Here is a 20,894-nt window from a genome sequence, read left to right as displayed (position 1 = left end):
ATGATGAAGTAGTGTATGACACACAAAAACACGAGGTAGTGTATCACACACAATAAAAAAACATTACGAAGTAGTGTATCACACACAAAAACATTACGAACTAGTGTATCACACACACACAAAAACACATGAAGTAGTGCATCACACAATAAAAACACATGAAGCAGTGTATCACACACAAAAAACACGGTAGTGTATCACACACAAAAAACACATGAAGTAGCATGTGATCACACACACACAAAATCACGAGGTAGTGTATCACACAATAAAAAACACATGAAGTAGTGTATCACACACAAAAAACACGAGGTAGTGTATCACACACAAAACACGAGGTAGTGTATCACACACAAAACTCATGAAGTAGTGTATCACACATAAAAAAACACATGAAGTAGTGTATCACACAATAAAAACACTAGGTAGTGTATCACACACAAAAACACATGAAGTAGCGTATCACACACAAAAACACATGAAGTAGTGTGTCACACACAGAAAAACACATGAAGTAGTGTGTCACACACAAAAACACATGAAGTAGTGTATCACACACAAAAAACACATGAAGTAGTGTATCACACACAAAAACACATGAAGTAGTGTATCATCAATACAAAAAAAAACACATGAAGTAGTGTATCACACACAAAAAACACACATGAAGTAGTGTATCACACACAAAAAACACATGAAGTAGTTATCACACAATAAAAAAACATCGCAGGTAGTGTATCACACAATACAAAACACATGAAGTAGTGTATCACACACAAAAACACATGAAGCAGGGTATCACACACAAAAAACACATGAAGTAGCCGTGATCACACACAAAATCACGAGGTAGTGTATGACACACAAAAACACATGAAGTAGTGTATGACACACAAAAACACATGAAGTAGTGTATGACACACAAAAACACATGAAGTAGTGTATGACACACAAAAACACATGAAGTGGTGTATGACACACAAAAACACATGAAGTGGTGTATGACACACAAAAACACATGAAGTGGTGTATGACACACAAAAACACATGAAGTGGTGTATGACACACAAAAACACATGAAGTGGTATATCACACACAAAAACACATGTAGTGTATCACACACAAAAACACATGAAGTAGTGTATCACACACAAAAACACATGAAGTAGTGTATCACACACAAAAACACATTACGAAGTAGTGTATCACACAACAAAAAAACATGAAGTAGTGTATGACAATAATCAATAAAACACATGAAGTAGTGTATGACACACAATAAACACATTACAAGTAAGTGTATGACACACAAAAAAAACACACGAAGTAGTGTATGACACACAAAAACACATGAAGTAGTGTATCACACATCAAAAAAACACGAGGTAGTGTATCACAATAAAAAACACGAGGTAGTGTATCACACACCAATAAAAACACGAGGTAGTGTATCACACACAAAAAAACACGAGGTAGTGTATCACACACAATAAAAAACACATGAAGTAGTGTATCACACACATAAAAACATTATGAAGTAGTGTATCACACACAAAAAACACATGAAGCTTTAGTGTATCACACACAAAAAAACGAGGTAGTGTATCACACATAAAAACACATGAGGTAGTGTATCACACACAAAAACACATGAAGTAGTGTGTCACACAGAAAAACACATGAAGTAGTTAGTGGTCACACACAAAAACACATGAAGTAGTGTATCACACACAAAAACACATGAAGTAGTGTATCACACACAAAAACACATGAAGTAGTGTATCACACACAAAAACACATGAAGTAGTGTATCACACACAAAAACACATGAAGTAGTGTATCACACGCACAAAAACACGAGGTAGTGTATCACACACAAAAACACATGAAGTAGTGTATCACACACAATAAAAACACATGAAGTAGTGTATCACACACACAAAACACATTACGAAGTAGTGTATCACACACAAAAAAACATTACGAAGTAGTGTATCACACAATACAAAACACATGAAGTAGTGTACCACACACACAAAAACACATGAAGTAGTGTATGACACACACAAAAACACATGAAGTAGTGTATGACACACAAAAACATATGAAGTAGTGTATCACACACAAAAACACATGAAGTGGTGTATGACACACAAAAACACATGAAGTGGTGTATGACACACAAAAACACGAGGTAGTGTATCACACACAAAAACACATGAAGTAGTGTATCACACACACAAAAACACATGAAGTAGTGTATCACACACAAAAAACACATGAACTAGTGTATCACACACACAAAAAAAACACATGAAGTAGTGTATCACACACAAAAACACATGAAGCAGTGTATCACACACAAAAACACGAGGTAGTGTATCACACACAAAAACACATGAAGTAGCGTATCACACACAAAATCACGAGGTAGTGTATCACACACAAAAACACGAGGTAGTGTATCACACACAAAAACACGAGGTAGTGTATCACACACAAAAACACATGAAGTAGTGTATCACACACAAAAAACACATGAAGTAGCCAGATCACACACAAAAATCACGAGGTAGTGTATCACACACAAAACACATGAAGTAGTGTATCACACAACAAAAAACACGAGGTAGTGTATCACACACACAAAAAACACTAGGTAGTGTATCACACAAAAAAACACATGAAGTAGTGTATGACAATACAAAAACACATTACGAAGTAGTGTATGACACAATAAAAAACACACATGAAGAAAGTGTATGACACACAAAAAACACATGAAGTAGTGTATCACACACAAAAAAATCACATGAAGTAGTGTATCACACACACAAAACATATGAAGTAGTGTATCACACACACAAACACATGAAGTAGTGTATCACACACAAAAACACATGAAGTAGTGTATCACACACAAAAAACATGAAGTAGTGTATCACACACAAAAACACATGAAGTAGTGTATCACACACAAAAACACATGTAGTGTATCACACACACAAAAACACATGAAGTAGTGTATCACACACAAAAACACATGAAGTAGTGTATGACACACAAAAACACGAGGTAGTGTATCACACACAAAAACACGAGGTAGTGTATCACACAAAAACATATGAAGTAGTGTATCACACACAAAAACACATGAAGTAGTGTATCACACATAATACAAAAACACACGAGGTAGTGTATCACACACAAAAAACACATGAAGTAGTGTATCACACAAAAAACATTATGAAGTAGTGTATCACACACACAAAAAACACACATGAAGTAGTGTATCACACACAAAAAAAACACATGAAGTAGTGTATCAACACACACAAAAACACATGATGAGTAGTGTATGACACACAATAAAAACACGAAGATGAAGTAGTGTGATGACACACAAAACACATGAAGTAGTGTATGACACACAAAAACACGAGGTAGTGTATCACACACACAAAAACACATGAAGTAGTGTATCACACACAAAAACACATGAACTAGTGTATCACACACACAAAAACACATGAAGTAGTGCATCACACACAAAACACACGATGAAGCAGTGTATCACACACAAAAAACACCCAGGTAGTGTATCACACACAAAAAAACACATGAAGTAGCTGTTATCACACACAAAATCACGAGGTAGTGTATCATCAACACAAAAACACACATGAACTAGTGTATCACACACAATAAAACACGAGAGGTAGTGTATCACACACAAAAAACTCATGAAGTAGTGTATCAATACACAAAAAACACATGAAGTAGTGTATCACACAATAAAAACACGAGGTAGTGTATCACACACAAAAACACATGAAGTAGTGCAGATCACACACAAAAACACATGAAGTAGTGTGTCACACACAGAAAAACACATGAAGTAGTGTGTCACACACAAAAACACATGAAGTAGTGTATCACACAAAAAAACACATGAAGTAGTGTATCACACACAAAAAACACATGAAGTAGTGTATCACACACAAAAACATTATGAAGTAGTGTATCACACAATAAAAAAACATTACGAAGTAGTGTATCATCACACAAAAAACACATGAAGTAGTGTATCACACAACAAAAAACACATGAAGTAGTTATCACACACAAAAACACGAAGTAGTGTATCACAATCACACAAAAAACACACGAAGTAGTAGTAATCACACACAAAAAAACACATGAAGCAGTGCATCTATCACATAATAAAAAAACATGAGGCTGAATGTGATCACAATAATAAAATCACGTGAGGTAGTGTATGACACCAACAAAAACACACGAAGTGAAGTATGACAATATCACAAAAACACACAAGCAGTGTATGACACAAAAAACACATGACGAAGTAGTGTATGACACACAAAAACACATGACGAAGTGGTGTATGACCAACACAAAAACACATGAAGTGGTGTATGACACACAAAAAAACACACGAAGTGGTGTATGACACAATAAAAAACATTACATGAAGTGGTGTATGACACACAAAAACACACATGTAGTGTATCACACATAAAAAACATTATGAAGTAGTGTATCACAATAACAAAAACATTACGAAGTAGTGTATCACACACAAAAAACACATGAAGTAGTGTATCACAATAATACCAAAAAAACACACGAAGTAGTGTATGATCACACACATAAAAAACAACATGAAGTAGTGTATGACACATCAAAAACATACGAAGTAGTGTATGACACACAAAAAAAACACATGAAGTAGTGTATGACACAACAATAAAAACACATGAAGTAGTGTATGACACACAAAAACACATGAAGTAGTGTATGACACACACAAAAAACATGAAGTAGTGTATGACAATAAAAAAACACATGAAGTAGTGTATCACACAATAAAAAACACGAGGTAGTGTATCACACACAAAAAACACGAGGTAGTGTATCACACACAAAAAAACACGATGTAGTAGTGTATCACACAATAAAAAACACATGAAGTAGTGTATCACACAATAAAAAAACACATGAAGTAGTGTATCACACACAAAAACACATTTTCGAAGCAGTGTATCACACAATAAAAAACACGAGGTAGTGTATCAGACACAAAAAACACATGAAGTAGCTGTGATCACACACAAAATCAATGAGAAAGTGTATCACACACAAAAACACGAGGTAGTGTATCACACACAAAACACCGAGGTAGTGTATCACAATAACAAAAAACACATGAAGTAGTGTATCACACACAAAAAACACATGAAGTAGCAGCATCACACACAAAAATCACGAGGTAGTGTGTATCACAATACAAAAAACACATGAAGTAGTGTATCACACACAAAAACACGAGGTAGTGTATCACACACAAAAACACGAGGTAGTGTATCACACACAAAAACACATGAAGTAGTGTATGACACACAAAAACACATGAAGTAGTGTATGACACACACAAAAACACATGAAGTAGTGTATGACACACCAAAAACACATGAAGTAGTGTATGACACACAAAAAACACATGAAGTAGTGTATCACACAATACAATAAAACATATGAAGTAGTGTATCACACACAGAAACACACGAAGTAGTGTATCACACACAAAAAAACATGAAGTAGTGTATCACAATACCACCAAAAACACATGAAGTAGTGTATCACACACAAAAAACACATGAAGTAGTGTATCACATAATAATAAAAAACATGAAGTAGTGTATCACACAATAAAAACACATGAAGTAGTGTATCACACACAAAAACACATGTAGTGTATCACAATAAAAAAAAACACATGAAGTAGTGTATCACAATACAAAAAACACATGAAGCAGTGTATGACACACAATAAAAACACGAGGTAGTGTATCACACACAAAAAACACCCAGGTAGTGTATCACACAAAAAACATATGAAGTAGTGTATCACACTAATAAAAACACATGAAGTAGTGTATCACACAAATAAAAAAACACGAGGTAGTGTATCAATAACAACAAAACACATGAAGTAGTGTATCACAATAACAAAAACATTATGAAGTAGTGTATCACAACACAATAAAAACATTACGAAGTAGTGTATCACACTAATAATAAAAACACATGAAGTAGTGTATCACATAATAATAAAAACACATGAAGTAGTGTATGACACACAAAAAAACACATGAAGTAGTGTATGACACACAAAAACATTATGAAGTAGTGTACACACAAAAAAACACGAGGTAGTGTATCACACACACAAAAAAAACACATGAAGTAGTGTATCACACACAAAAACACATTACGAACGAAAGTGTATCACACACAAAAAAACACATGAAGTAGTGCATCACACAATAAAACACATGAAGCAGTGTATCACACAAAAAAACACGAGGTAGTGTATCACACACAAAAACACATGAAGTAGTGTGATCACACACAAAAATCACGAGGTAGTGTATCACATAACAAAAACACATGAAGTAGTGTATCACACACAAAAACACGAGGTAGTGTATCACACACAAAAAACTCATGAAGTAGTGTATCACACACAAAAAACACATGAAGTAGTGTATCACACAAAAAACACGAGGTAGTGTATCACACACAAAACACATGAAGTAAGTGATCACACACACAAAAACACATGAAGTAGTGTATCACACACAGAAAACACATGAAGTAGTGTGCAATAAAAAAAACACATGAAGTAGTGTATCATCACACAAAAAACACATGAAGTAGTGTATCACACAAAAAAACACATGAAGTAGTGTATCACAACAACAAAAAAACACACATGAAGTAGTGTATCACACACAAAAACACATGAAGTAGTGTGTATCACAATACACAAAAAACACATGAAGTAGTTATCACCACAAAAAAAACACACGAAGTAGTGTATCACACACAAAAAACACATGAAGTAGTGTATCACACAAAAAAAAACACATGAAGTAGTGTATCACACACAAAAAACACATGAAGCTTAGTGTATCACAATAAAAAAACACATGAAGTAAGTGTATCACACACAAAATCACGCGGTAGTGTATGACACACAAAAACACATGAAGTAGTGTATGACACACAAAAAACACGGCAAGTAGTGTATGACACACAAAAAACACATATGAAGTGTGTATGACACAAAAAAACACATGAAGTGGTGTATGACACACAAAAACACATGAAGTGGTGTATGACACACAAAAACACATGAAGTGGTGTATGACACACAAAAACACATGAAGTGGTGTATGACACACAAAAACACATGTAGTGTATCACACAAAAAAAACATTACGAAGTAGTGTATCACACACAAAAAACATTACGAAGTAGTGTATCACCAACACAAAAAACACATGAAGTAGTGTATCACACACAAAAAACACATGAAGTAGTGTATGACACACAATAAAAACACATGAAGTAGTGTATGACACACACAAAAAAACACATGAGTGTATGTGTATGACACACACAAAAACACATGAAGTAGTGTATGACACAATACAAAAAAACACATGAAGTAATTGTATGACACATAATAAAAAAACACATACGAAGTAGTGTATCACACACAAAAAACACGAGGGTAGTGTATCACACATAAAAACACGAGGTAGTATATATCACAATAAAAAACACGAGGTAGTGTATCACACACACAAAAACACATGAAGTAGTGTATCACACACATAAAAACACATGAAGTAGTGTATCACACACAAAAACACATGAAGCAGTGTATCACACACAAAAACACGAGGTAGTGTATCACACAAAAACACATGAGGTAGTGTATCACACACAAAAAACACCGAGGTAGTGTATCACAACACAAAAACACATGAAGTAGCATTATCACACACAAAATCACGAGGTAGTGTATCACACACAAAAACACGAGGTAGTGTATCACACACAAAAACACGAGGTATTGTATCACACACAAAAACACATGAAGTAGTGTATCACACACAAAAACACATGAAGTAGTGTATCACACACAAAAACACATGAAGTAGCGTGTGATCACACACAAAATCACGAGGTAGTGTATCACACAAAAAACACATGAAGTAGTGTATCACACACAAAAAACACGAGGTAGTGTATCACACACAAAAACACATGAAGTGGTGAGTGTATCACACACCAAAAACACATGAAGTAGTGTATGACACACAAAAAAAACACATGAAGTAGTGTATGACACACAAAAACACATGAAATAGTGTATGACAATACAAAAAAACACATGAAGTAGTGTATCACACACACAAAACATATGAAGTAGTGTATCACACACACAGAAACACATGAAGCAGTGTATCACACACAAAAACACATGAAGTAGTGCATCACACACACAAAAACATGAAGTAGTGTATCACACACAAAACACATGAAGAAGTAGTATCACACACAAAAAAACACATGAAGTAGTGTATCACAATACAAAAAACATGTAGTAGTGTATCACACACAAAAAAACACATGAAGTAGTGTATCACACACAAAAAACATTGATGAAGTAGTGTATGACACACAAAAAACACGAGGTAGTGTATCACACCAATAAAAAACACGAGGTAGTATCACAATAAAAACACATGAAGTAGTGTATCACACACAAAACACATGAAGTAGTGTATCACACACAAAAAAAACACACCAGGTAGTGTATCACACACAAAAACACATGAAGTAGTGTATCACACACAAAAACACATGAAGTAGTGTATCACACACAAAAAAACACATGAAGTAGTGTATCACACACAAAAAAAACATTACGAAGTAGTGTATCACACACACAAAAACACATGAAGTAGTGTATCACACACACAAAAACACATGAAGTAGTGTATGACACACAAAAACACATGAAGTAGTGTATGACACACAAAAACACGAGGTAGTGTATCACACACAAAAAAACACATGAAGTAGTGTATCACACACAAAAACACATGAACTAGTGTATCACACACACAAAAACACATGAAGTAGTGCATCACACACAAAAACACATGAAGCAGTGTATCACACACAAAAACACGAGGTAGTGTATCACACACAAAAACACATGAAGTAGCGTATCACACACAAAATCACGAGGTAGTGTATCACACACAAAAACACATGAAGTAGTGTATCACACACAAAAACACGAGGTAGTGTATCACACACAAAAACACATGAGGTAGTGTATCACACACAAAAACACATGAAGTAGTGTATCACACACAAAAACACATGAAGTAGTGTATCACACACAAAAACACAAGGTAGTGTATCACACAATAAAAATTACACATGAAGTAGCCGCACACACACAAAAAACACATGAAGTAGTGTGTCACACACAGAAAACACATGAAGTAGTAGTGGTCACACACAGAAAAACATTGATGAAGTAGTGTGTCACACACACAAAAACACATTGAAGTAGTAGTAATGTCACACAAAAAAACACATGACGAAGTGTATCACACACACAAAAACACATGAAGTAGTGTATCACACACAAAAACACATGAAGTAGTGTATCACACACACAAAAACACATGAAGTAGTGTGCATCATACACAAAAACACATGAAGTAGTGTATCACACACAAAAACACATGAAGTAGTTATCACACACAAAAACACGAGGTAGTGTATCACACACACAAAAACACATGAAGTAGTGTATCACACACAAAAACACATGAAGCAGTGTATCACACACAAAAACACATGAAGTAGCGTATCACACATAAAATCACGAGGTAGTGTATGACACACACAAAAACACATGAAGTAGTGTATCACACACACAAAAACACATGAAGTAGTGTATCACACACACAAAAACACATGAAGTAGTGTATGACACACAAAAAAACACATGAAGTAGTGTATGACACACAAAAACACATGAAGTAGTGTATCACACAATACAAAAACACGAGGTAGTGTATCACAATAATAAAAAAAACACATGAAGTAGTGTATCACACACAAAAACGCATGAACTAGTGTATCACACACATAAAAAAACACATGAAGTAGTGCATCACACAACAAAAACACATGAAGCAGTGTATCACACACAAAAACACGAGGTAGTGTATCACACACAAAAACACATGAAGTAGCGTATCACACACAAAATCACGAGGTAGGGTATCACACACAAAAACACATGAAGTAGTGTATCACACACAAAAACACGAGGTAGTGTATCACACACAAAAACACGAGGTAGTGTATCACACACAAAAACACATGAAGTAGTGTATCACACACAAAAAAACACGAGGTAGTGTATCACACACAAAAACACATGAAGTAGCGTGTATCACACACAAAAACACATGAAGTAGTGTGTCACACACAGAAAAACACATGAAGTAGTGTGTCACACACAAAAACACATGAAGTAGTGTATCACACACAAAAACACATGAAGTAGTGTATCACACACAAAAACACATGAAGTAGTGTATCACACACAAAAAACATTACGAAGTAGTGTATCACAATAACAACAAAAAACACATGAAGTAGTGTATCATAATAATAAAAACATGATGAAGTAGTGTATCACACACAAAAACACGAGGTAGTGTATCACACACACAAAAACACATGAAGTAGTGTATCACACACAATAAAACACATGAAGCAGTGTATCACACACAAAAAACATTATGAAGTAGCCGTGATCACACACAAAATCACGAGGTAGTGTATGACACACAAAAAACATATGAGTGTAGTGTATGACACAATAAAAACACATGAAGTGGTGTATGACACACAAAACACATGAAGTGGTGTATGACACACAAAAACACATGAAGTGGTGTATGACACACAAAAACACATGAAGTGGTGTATGACACACAAAAACACATGTAGTGTATGACACACAAAAACACATGAAGTAGTGTATCACACACAAAAACACATGAAGTAGTGTATCACACACAAAAACACATGAAGTAGTGTATCACACACAAAAACACATGAAGTAGTGTATCACACAATAAAAAAACACATGAAGTAGAAGTGTATGATCACACAAAAAACACACATGAAGTAGTGTATGATGACACACAAAAACACATGAAGTAGTGTATGACACACAATAAAAATACATGAAGTGAAAGTGTATGACACACAACAAAAAACATTACATGAAGTAGTGTGGCGATTACAACAAAAAAAACACATGAAGTAGTGTATGACACACACAAAAACACATGAAGTAGTGTATGACACACAAAAACACATGAAGTAGTGTATCACACACAAAAACACGAGGTAGTGTATCACACACAAAAACACGAGGTAGTGTATCACACACACAAAAACACGAGGTAGTGTATCACACACACAAAAACACATGAAGTAGTGTATCACACACATAAAAACACATGAAGTAGTGTATCACACACAAAAACACATGAAGTAGTGTATCACACACAAAAACACGAGGTAGTGTATCACACACAAAAACACGAGGTAGTGTATCACACAAAAACACATGAGGTAGTGTATCACACAACAAAAAACACATGAAGTAGGTGTGTCACACAGAAAAAACACATGAAGTAGTGTGTCACACACAAAAAAAACACATGAAGTAGTGTATCACACACAAAAAACATTACGAAGTAGTGTATCACACACAAAAACACATGAAGTAGTGTATCACACACAAAAACACATGAAGTAGTGTATCACACACAAAAACACATGAAGTAGTGTATCACACGCACAAAAACACGAGGTAGTGTATCACACACAAAAACACATGAAGTAGTGTATCACACACAAAAACACATGAAGTAGTGTATCACACACAAAAACACACGAAGTAGTGTATCACACACACAAAAACACATGAAGTAGTGTATCACACACAATAAAAAACATGATGAAGTGGTGTGTATCACACACAAAAAAAACACAGTGAAGTAGTGTATGACACACAAAAAAACACATGAAGTAGTGTATGACACACAAAAAAACATATGAAGTAGTGTATCACACACAAAAACATTATGAAGTGGTGTATGACACACAAAAAAACACATGAAGTGGTGTATGACACAAAAAACACGAGGTAGTGTATCACACACAAAAACACATGAAGTAGTGTATCACACACACAAAAACACATGAAGTAGTGTATCACACACAAAAACACATGAACTAGTGTATCACACACACAAAAACACATGAAGTAGTGCATCACACACAAAAACACATGAAGCAGTGTATCACACACAAAAACACGAGGTAGTGTATCACACACAAAAACACATGAAGTAGCGTGTATCACACACAAAATCACGAGGTAGTGTATCACACACAAAAACACGAGGTAGTGTATCACACACAAAAAACACGAGGTAGTGTATCACACACAAAAACACATGAAGTAGTGTATCACACACAAAAACACATGAAGTAGTGTATCATACACAACAACACATGAAGTAGCGTATCACACACAAAATCACGAGGTAGTGTATCACACACAAAAACACATGAAGTAGTGTATCACACACAAAAACACGAGGTAGTGTATCACACACAAAAACACGAGGTAGTGTATCACACACAAAAACACATGAAGTAGTGTATGACACACAAAAAACACATGAAGTAGTGTATGACACACAAAAAAACACATGAAGTAGTGTATGACACACAAAAACACATGAAGTAGTGTATGACACACAAAAACACATGAAGTAGTGTATCACACACAAAAACACATGAAGTAGTGTATCACACACAAAAACATATGAAGTAGTGTATCACACACACAGAAACACATGAAGTAGTGTATCACACACAAAAACACATGAAGTAGTGTATCACACACACAAAAACACATGAAGTAGTGTATCACACACAAAAAAACATGAAGTAGTGTATCACACACAAAAACACATGAAGTAGTGTATCACACACAAAAACATGTAGTGTATCACACACACAAAAACACATGAAGTAGTGTATCACACACAAAAACACATGAAGTAGTGTATGACACACAAAAACACGAGGTAGTGTATCACACACAAAAACACGAGGTAGTGTATCACACAAAAACATATGAAGTAGTGTATCACACACAAAAACACATGAAGTAGTGTATCACACACACAAAAACACGAGGTAGTGTATCACACACAAAAACACATGAAGTAGTGTATCACACACAAAAACACATGAAGTAGTGTATCACACACACAAAAACACATGAAGTAGTGTATCACACACACAAAAACACATGAAGTAGTGTATCACACACACAAAAACACATGAAGTAGTGTATCACACACACAAAAACACATGAAGTAGTGTATGACACACACAAAAACACATGAAGTAGTGTATGACACACAAAAACACATGAAGTGGTGTATGACACACAAAAACACGAGGTAGTGTATCACACACACAAAAACACATGAAGTAGTGTATCACACACAAAAACACATGAACTAGTGTATCACACACACAAAAACACATGAAGTAGTGCATCACACACAAAAACACGTGAAGCAGTGTATCACACACAAAAACACGAGGTAGCGTATCACACACAAAATCACGAGGTAGTGTATCACACACAAAAACACATGAAGTAGTGTATCACACACAAAAACATGAAGTAGTGTATCACACACAAAAACACGAGGTAGTGTATCACACACAAAAAACACGAGGTAGTGTATCACACAAAAAAACTCATGAAGTAGTGTATCACACACAAAAAAACACATGAAGTAGTGTATCACACACAAAAACACGAGTAGGTGTATCACACACAAAAAACACATGAAGTAGCCGTATCACACACAAAATCACGAGGTAGTGTATCACACACAAAAAACACATGAAGTAGTGTATCACACAATAAAAACACGCAGGTAGTGTATCACACAATAAAAAACACGAGGTAGTGTATCACACACAAAAACATTACGAAGTAGTGTATGACACACAAAACACATGAAGTAGTGTATGACACACAAAAACACATGAAGTAGTGTATGACATACACAAAAACACATGAGTAGTAGTGTATCATACACAAAAACACACATGAAGTGGTGTATCACACAAAAAAACACATGAAGTAGTGTATCACACAAAAACATATGAAGTAGTGTATCACACACACAAAACATATGAAGTAGTGGTGTATCACACACACAGAAACACATGAAGTGGTGTATCACACACAAAAACACATGAAGTAGTGTATCACACACACAAAAACATGAAGTAGTGTATCACACACAAAAACACATGAAGTAGTGTATCACACACAAAAACACATGAAGTAGTGTATGACACACAAAAACACATGTAGTGTATCACACACACAAAAACACATGAAGTAGTGTATCACACACAAAAACACATGAAGTAGTGTATGACACACAAAAACACGAGGTAGTGTATCACACACAAAAACACATGAAGTAGTGTATCACACACAAAAACACATGAAGTAGTGTATCACACACACAAAAACACGAGGTAGTGTATGACACACAAAAACACATGAAGTAGTGTATCACACACAAAAACACGAGGTAGTGTATCACACATAAAAACACGTGAAGTAGTGTTCTTGTGAGAAAAATATTAAAGAAAACTTACTTACTTTTGAGTCAACGTATCAGAATAATTTCTTAGATCTGGAAGAAACGTGAAACAAATTACTACCACATTAATTAAATTCAAATTAATTGCAATAAGTAATAATAACAAAATAACCAGAATGCTACAATCTTTGCAAGTTTGTAAAGCTGAAAAGAAAAATATCACAAAAACACATTTAAAAAATGGTACGTTTCTGAGTTTTAAAAAGCATATTTTTAAACCTTTTTACCAACAGTTTTAACCGCACAAAAACAATCTCGTTTTCAAATTTTCTAACTCTTTATCTTCTAAAAGTCTAAATTCAGTGTAAACTATATCCATTCATCAAATGTTTGCCAGCTTATACTTTAAGATTTAGATAGTTGCTTACACTAGTTAGCAGGAGTTTCTACAACCACAGTTCTCGTATATTTGCCAAACGAACAAAATCAAAATATGATTAACAATTAAAAATATAATCTTTTACACATTTGTGCAACTTCAAGTTTTGAGTCTTACTAAACATCTGGAACATCGTCTTGATGACAAGAAACCCACTTGAAATAAAAATGTATCTCAGAATGGCTGGCATATGAGTATTAACACTTTTACTGATAAGCAGAGAACAATGTTTTGATCTTCTTAACCTGAAGATAACCGAGGAAGATCGAAACATTGTTCTTTCCTTATCAATAAACGTGTTAATACCCATACCAGCCATTCTGAGATACATCTGGAACATTATGTTTGATACTTGTAGACATTAAGAGTTTGAAATATCTGAAAAATGTCCCAAACTACGTTCTGATCGTTTATTAAACATAAAGCTACATAATGGGCTATCTGTGCTCTAACCTGAATTTTAGCGCTGGAAGCTATGAGACTTGCGACTGGGGGAAGCTTTAAATTATGCTATACTATACTGAAAGTTTATTAGGCCTCACCTCGTCAGTCAACACATAATCAGCAGGATCGAGTCATACACCAATGTGAGAGGCTGCAGAAACTTCAAAATGTAATTTTACTTTTCAATTTACTTTAGTGGCTACAAAATAAAAGGACTGCAGTAAATGTGTTAATTGAATTTCAATACCAGAATCCATGTTAAACTTCTAAATGTTTTGTTTCAAATATAACTGATTGCACATAAACACATGGTGTTAAAGTGGGTTAAGTTTCACATTTTTGTGTAAGCTTTTTTTTTTTTTTTACTAAACCCTCTCTCAAGGTTTGTAGAGTTGTGTTGCCTTGTATGCTTTCTGAAGATACGTAGTTTCAGTTGTACCATATCCAATTCATGTCTAAAAGTCAACATTTTCCTGACTTATAGTTTCAGGTATACAATATCTGGTTCAACTGTCTATAGTACATACATTAATTAAAACATAAATATATATTTTAATGTGGAGGTAGCTACTACTCCTACAAGAAACAAACTAATTAATAGAAGACTTCTTTTAGAACCTCTGGAAAGAATGGACAACAGAAGCACAGTACAGTGTCAGTAGTGTGACACGAAGATCAGTGCAGTGTCAGTAGCGTGACACAAAGTTCAGTGCAGTATCAGTAGCGTGACACAAAGTTCAGTGCAGTATCGCTACTGTGACACAAAGGTGTTGAAGACTATTTACATCCATGATGGCACCATCTCCTCCAGGAGAAGTTGATGACCAGAGGCAAGAAAAGTCATGGGATGGTGAACAACACTGAAGGTGGTATGAAAAAGATGGATTAGTCATTATTAGAGGAACAAGCATGCCAGATGAGTTATTTAGCCAAACCAGTCATGTAGAAGAAAATAAAGCATGAGGAGACTAGGAATCTCATGGAAAAAAGAAACAAAACCACATCAGCTGCTTCTGAGAAGATCAGTATGAGTAAAAATACAGAACACCGACTTACTGGAATCTGAATAACTGTACATAGAAGAAATGGAAAGGAGGATGAATGAATAAAACGTTTTATCATCTTTCTGAGTAGCTCAGATCTTCAGAATAGTCTGGGAATTAAATTCCTGGGTAAAGAATAAAGAAATTTAAATAAGCTCTTGATAAGGAAATAGGTATGAGAAAGAATCTGGTACCTGAATAAAGAGAGTGACAAATAGACCAGCATTATGAAATCATCTATCTCCATGGATAAATTGGCCAACCACAGGAAACTTATCAGAAAAAAACTGTCTTGCAAGAGTCCAGAAAAAGAGCATCAGTATGAAGATGTGAAAAATTATGACAAAGGATGGATGTAAAAAAAAATTTCTAAGATGGAAAAGGTAAAAGCTAAAAAGACTACTAAAAAGAACAGGAGTAAACAATATGGTTTGGGCTAAAGATAAGCAACCAAAAGAACAAGGCAAACTGTGCTACAAATTAAAGTATCTAAGAAATAATGAAAGAAGTAGGTGGGTATACAAAAAAAAAAAAAAAAAGATGAACCAATCCAGATTCAGAAAGAATATAGCCACAGTCACCAAACCAGGGACTGGAGACAAAAAATGTGCACGTTCAATATAGATGGTAGTTATTAATGTAACAACATATGAGAACTCCCAAATTAGAAAAAAATCCACAGAGACTTCAGGATGTGTAAGAATCACTCTGTTGAAAGGGTTCATTCTGGGTAAGACAACTCAGCTGTCACAAAATTCAAAGCTCTCAAAAGAAATGGAAGACAACTGTGAGTGGAGCTTGAGAATTGGAAAGCACAAGTCTTGAGAGAAAGTATCTACTACACAAGGAAGGGCAGCTCCATAGTAGGACAGATATTAAAGTATCTACCACATCAGGAAGGGTAGCTCCACAGTAGGGCAGATATTAAAGTATCTACCACATCAGGAAGGAAAGCTCCACAGTAGAACATATATTAAAGTATCTACCACATCAGGAAGGGCAGCTCCATAGTAGGGCAGATTTTAAAGTATCTACCACATCAGGAAGGATAGCTCCACAGTAGAACAGATATTAAAGTATCTACCACATCAGGAAGGGTAGCTCCACAGTAGGGCAGATATTAAAGTATCTACCACATCAGGAAGGATAGCTCCACAGTAGAACAGATATTAAAGTATCTACCACATCAGGAAGGGTAGCTCCACAGTAGGGCAGATATTAAAGTATCTACCACATCAGGAAGGAAAGCTCCACAGTAGAACATATATTAAAGTATCTACCACATCAGGAAGGGCAGCTCCATAGTAGGGCAGATATTAAAGTATCTACCACATCAGGAAGGATAGCTCCACAGTAGAACAGATATTAAAGTATCTACCACATCAGGAAGGAAAGCTCCACAGTAGAACAGATATTAAAGTATCTACCACATCAGGAAGGAAAGCTCCACAGTAGAACATATATTAAAGTATCTACTACATCAGGAAGGATAGCTCCACAGTAGAACAGATATTAAAGTATCTACTACATCAGGAAGGATAGCTCTACAGTAGAACAGATATTAAAGTATCTAATACATCAGGAAGGATAGCTCCACAGTAGAACATATATTAAAGTATCTACTACATCAGGAAGGATAGCTCTACAGTAAAACAGATATTAAAGTATCTACTACATCAGGAAGGATAGCTCTACAGTAGAACAGATATTAAAGTATCTACTACATCAGGAAGGATAGCTCCACAGTAGAACATATATTAAAGTATCTACTACATCAGGAAGAATAGCTCCACAGTATAACATATATTAAAGTATCTACTACATCAGGAAGGATAGCTCTACAGTAAAACAGATATTAAAATATCTACTACATCAGGAAGGATAGCTCTACAGTAGAACAGATATTAAAGTATCTGCTACATCAGGAAGGATAGCTCCACAGTATAACATATATTAAAGTATCTACCACATCAGGAAGGATAGCTCTACAGTAGAACAGATATTAAAGTATCTACTACATCAGGAAGGATAGCTCCACAGTATAACATATATTAAAGTATCTACCACATCAGGAAGGATAGCTCCACAGTATAACATATATTAAAGTATCTACCACATCAGGAAGGATAGCTCCACAGTAGAACAGATATTAAAGTATCTACCACATCAGGAAGGATAGCTCCACAGTATAACATATATTAAAGTATCTACTACATCAGGAAGGATAGCTCCACAGTAGAACAGATATTAAAGTATCTACTACATCAGGAAGGATAGCTCTACAGTAGAACAGATATTAAAGTATCTACCACATCATGAAAGATAGCTCCACAGTATAACATATATTAAAGTATCTACCACATCAGGAAGGATAGCTCCATTGTAGGACAGATATTAAAGTATCTACCACATCAGGAAGAATAGCTCCACAGTTAAACATATATTAAAGTATCTACCACGTCAGGAAGGATAGCTCCACAGTATAACATATATTAAAGTATTTACCACATCAGGAAGGATAGCTCCACAGTATAACATATATTAAAGTATCTACCACATCAGGAAGGATAGCTCCATAGTAGGACAGATATTAAAGTATCTACCACGTCAGGAAGGATAGCTCCACAGTATAACAGATATTAAAGTATCTACTACGTCAGGAAGGATAGCTCCACAGTATAACAGATATTAAAGTATCTACCACGTCAGGAAAAATAGCTCCACAGTATAACATATATTAAAGTATCTACCACGTCAGGAAGGATAGCTCCACAGTATAACATATATTAAAGTATTTACCACATCAGGAAGGAAAGCTCCACAGTATAACATATATTAAAGTATTTACCACATCAGGAAGGATAGCTCCACAGTATAACAGATATTAAAGTATCTACCACGTCAGGAAGGATAGCTCCACAGTTTAACATACATTAAAGTATTTACCACATCAGGAAGGATAGCTCCACAGTATAACATATATTAAAGTATTTACCACATCAGGAAGGATAGCTCCACAGTAGAACATATATTAAAAATGATGTAAGAATCAAAAAGTGCATCCTACAAAATAGAAGCATACATGAAGAGGGATGAGTCTGAGTAAAGATGGACGATGGATGCTCAGAATCACATGGAAGTATCTGAGGCACCATAAGAGCAAAAGGCAAAGATTTGAAAGTACAGAAACAAAGGAAAAGAGTATCACAGTGTATGTTCTACTGAAGGAAACATAAAGACACCTACAAGTGAAAAAGGACACAACAGAAGCAAATCGTGATAGAACTTCAAACATAGGGAGAAAAAAAGAAATTAGATATTTTTTTAAATCAGAAAATCGAATCTCCAATGAAACTAAAGCTGAGGGGTGGTTCCAGAAACAACTGATCACCAAGCTCCACAATGATTGACCCCTCAGAAGAAAAGGTGACTCAGAAGAGTCACCTGAAAAACATCTCCACGAAGGAAGGGTGTTCTCCCTGAGATGAAACTGAGAGTCTAAGCCTAACCCTAGAAAATAATGAATCATAACAAAATAAATAAAATAAACAAGTAAACTGGGCAAAATATAAAAAAAGAAAATAGGGCAGCCTGAAGAACTGGTTAGTGTAACCTTCTCCAGTAAAGATTCAAAACCTAAGAAAAAAGTGAGGAGTATGGTGAGTAAAGCAAAATGAGGATGTAGAGCCAAAGTAAGAAAAGAAGAAAATCCACAAGCCAAACAGATTCAAGAGAGAGGATTATTAGAAATTAAGAAAACTTTGAACCAAAGGTCATAGAAAAGAAGACTTCAGATAACATGTGGCATCTGAGAGTCAGTATGAAAGCCATAGAAAAGACGACTTCAGATAACATGTGGCATCTGAGAGTCAGTATGAAAGTCATAGAAAAGAAGACTTCAGATAACATGTGGCATCTGAGAGTCAGTATGAAAGCCATAGAAAAGACGACTTCAGATAACATGTGGCATCTGAGAGTCAGTATGAAAGTCATAGAAAAAAAGACTTCAGATAACACATGGCATCTGAGAGTCAGTATGAAATACAGATGGAAAAAATAATCTACAATAACGTGATAATCAGGAAATGGAGGAAAAAAAGAAAGTACAAAAGATTTTATGAGTTGAGGTGCACATATGAAGCTCACCCAAGAATTAGCAGAAACAACAAAGGTAGGTCGCAGGCAGAACTGGTCAAAGCAAGAGACTAAGTTCTTGGTCTGAGATGAAGGATGTTGGACAGAGCCAAAACACTAGTGGTGTAAACACTGCTCACCTAAAGAGGAGCTGTAGTCCACATTTAAAACAAGGAAAACTTTTGTGTAAAAAAGTTG

General features: G+C 35.1%; 1 protein-coding gene across 1 annotated transcript in view; it reads right to left on the bottom strand.

Moving 5' to 3' along the window:
* LOC143246701 (dyslexia-associated protein KIAA0319-like protein) overlaps positions 1–20,894 on the bottom strand; it is an 86,579-nt gene that overhangs the window by 56,388 nt on the left and 9,297 nt on the right. The window contains 1 exon segment of the mRNA XM_076493789.1: positions 14,696–14,729. Within this exon segment, the coding sequence (XP_076349904.1) occupies positions 14,696–14,729 (34 nt within the window).

The sequence above is a fragment of the Tachypleus tridentatus genome, chromosome 3 (assembly GCF_004210375.1).
Source record: "Tachypleus tridentatus isolate NWPU-2018 chromosome 3, ASM421037v1, whole genome shotgun sequence".
Classification (NCBI taxonomy): domain Eukaryota; kingdom Metazoa; phylum Arthropoda; class Merostomata; order Xiphosura; family Limulidae; genus Tachypleus; species Tachypleus tridentatus.
The sequence above is the reverse complement of the archived record's forward strand: the minus strand, read 5'-3'. Positions and strand labels throughout refer to the sequence as shown.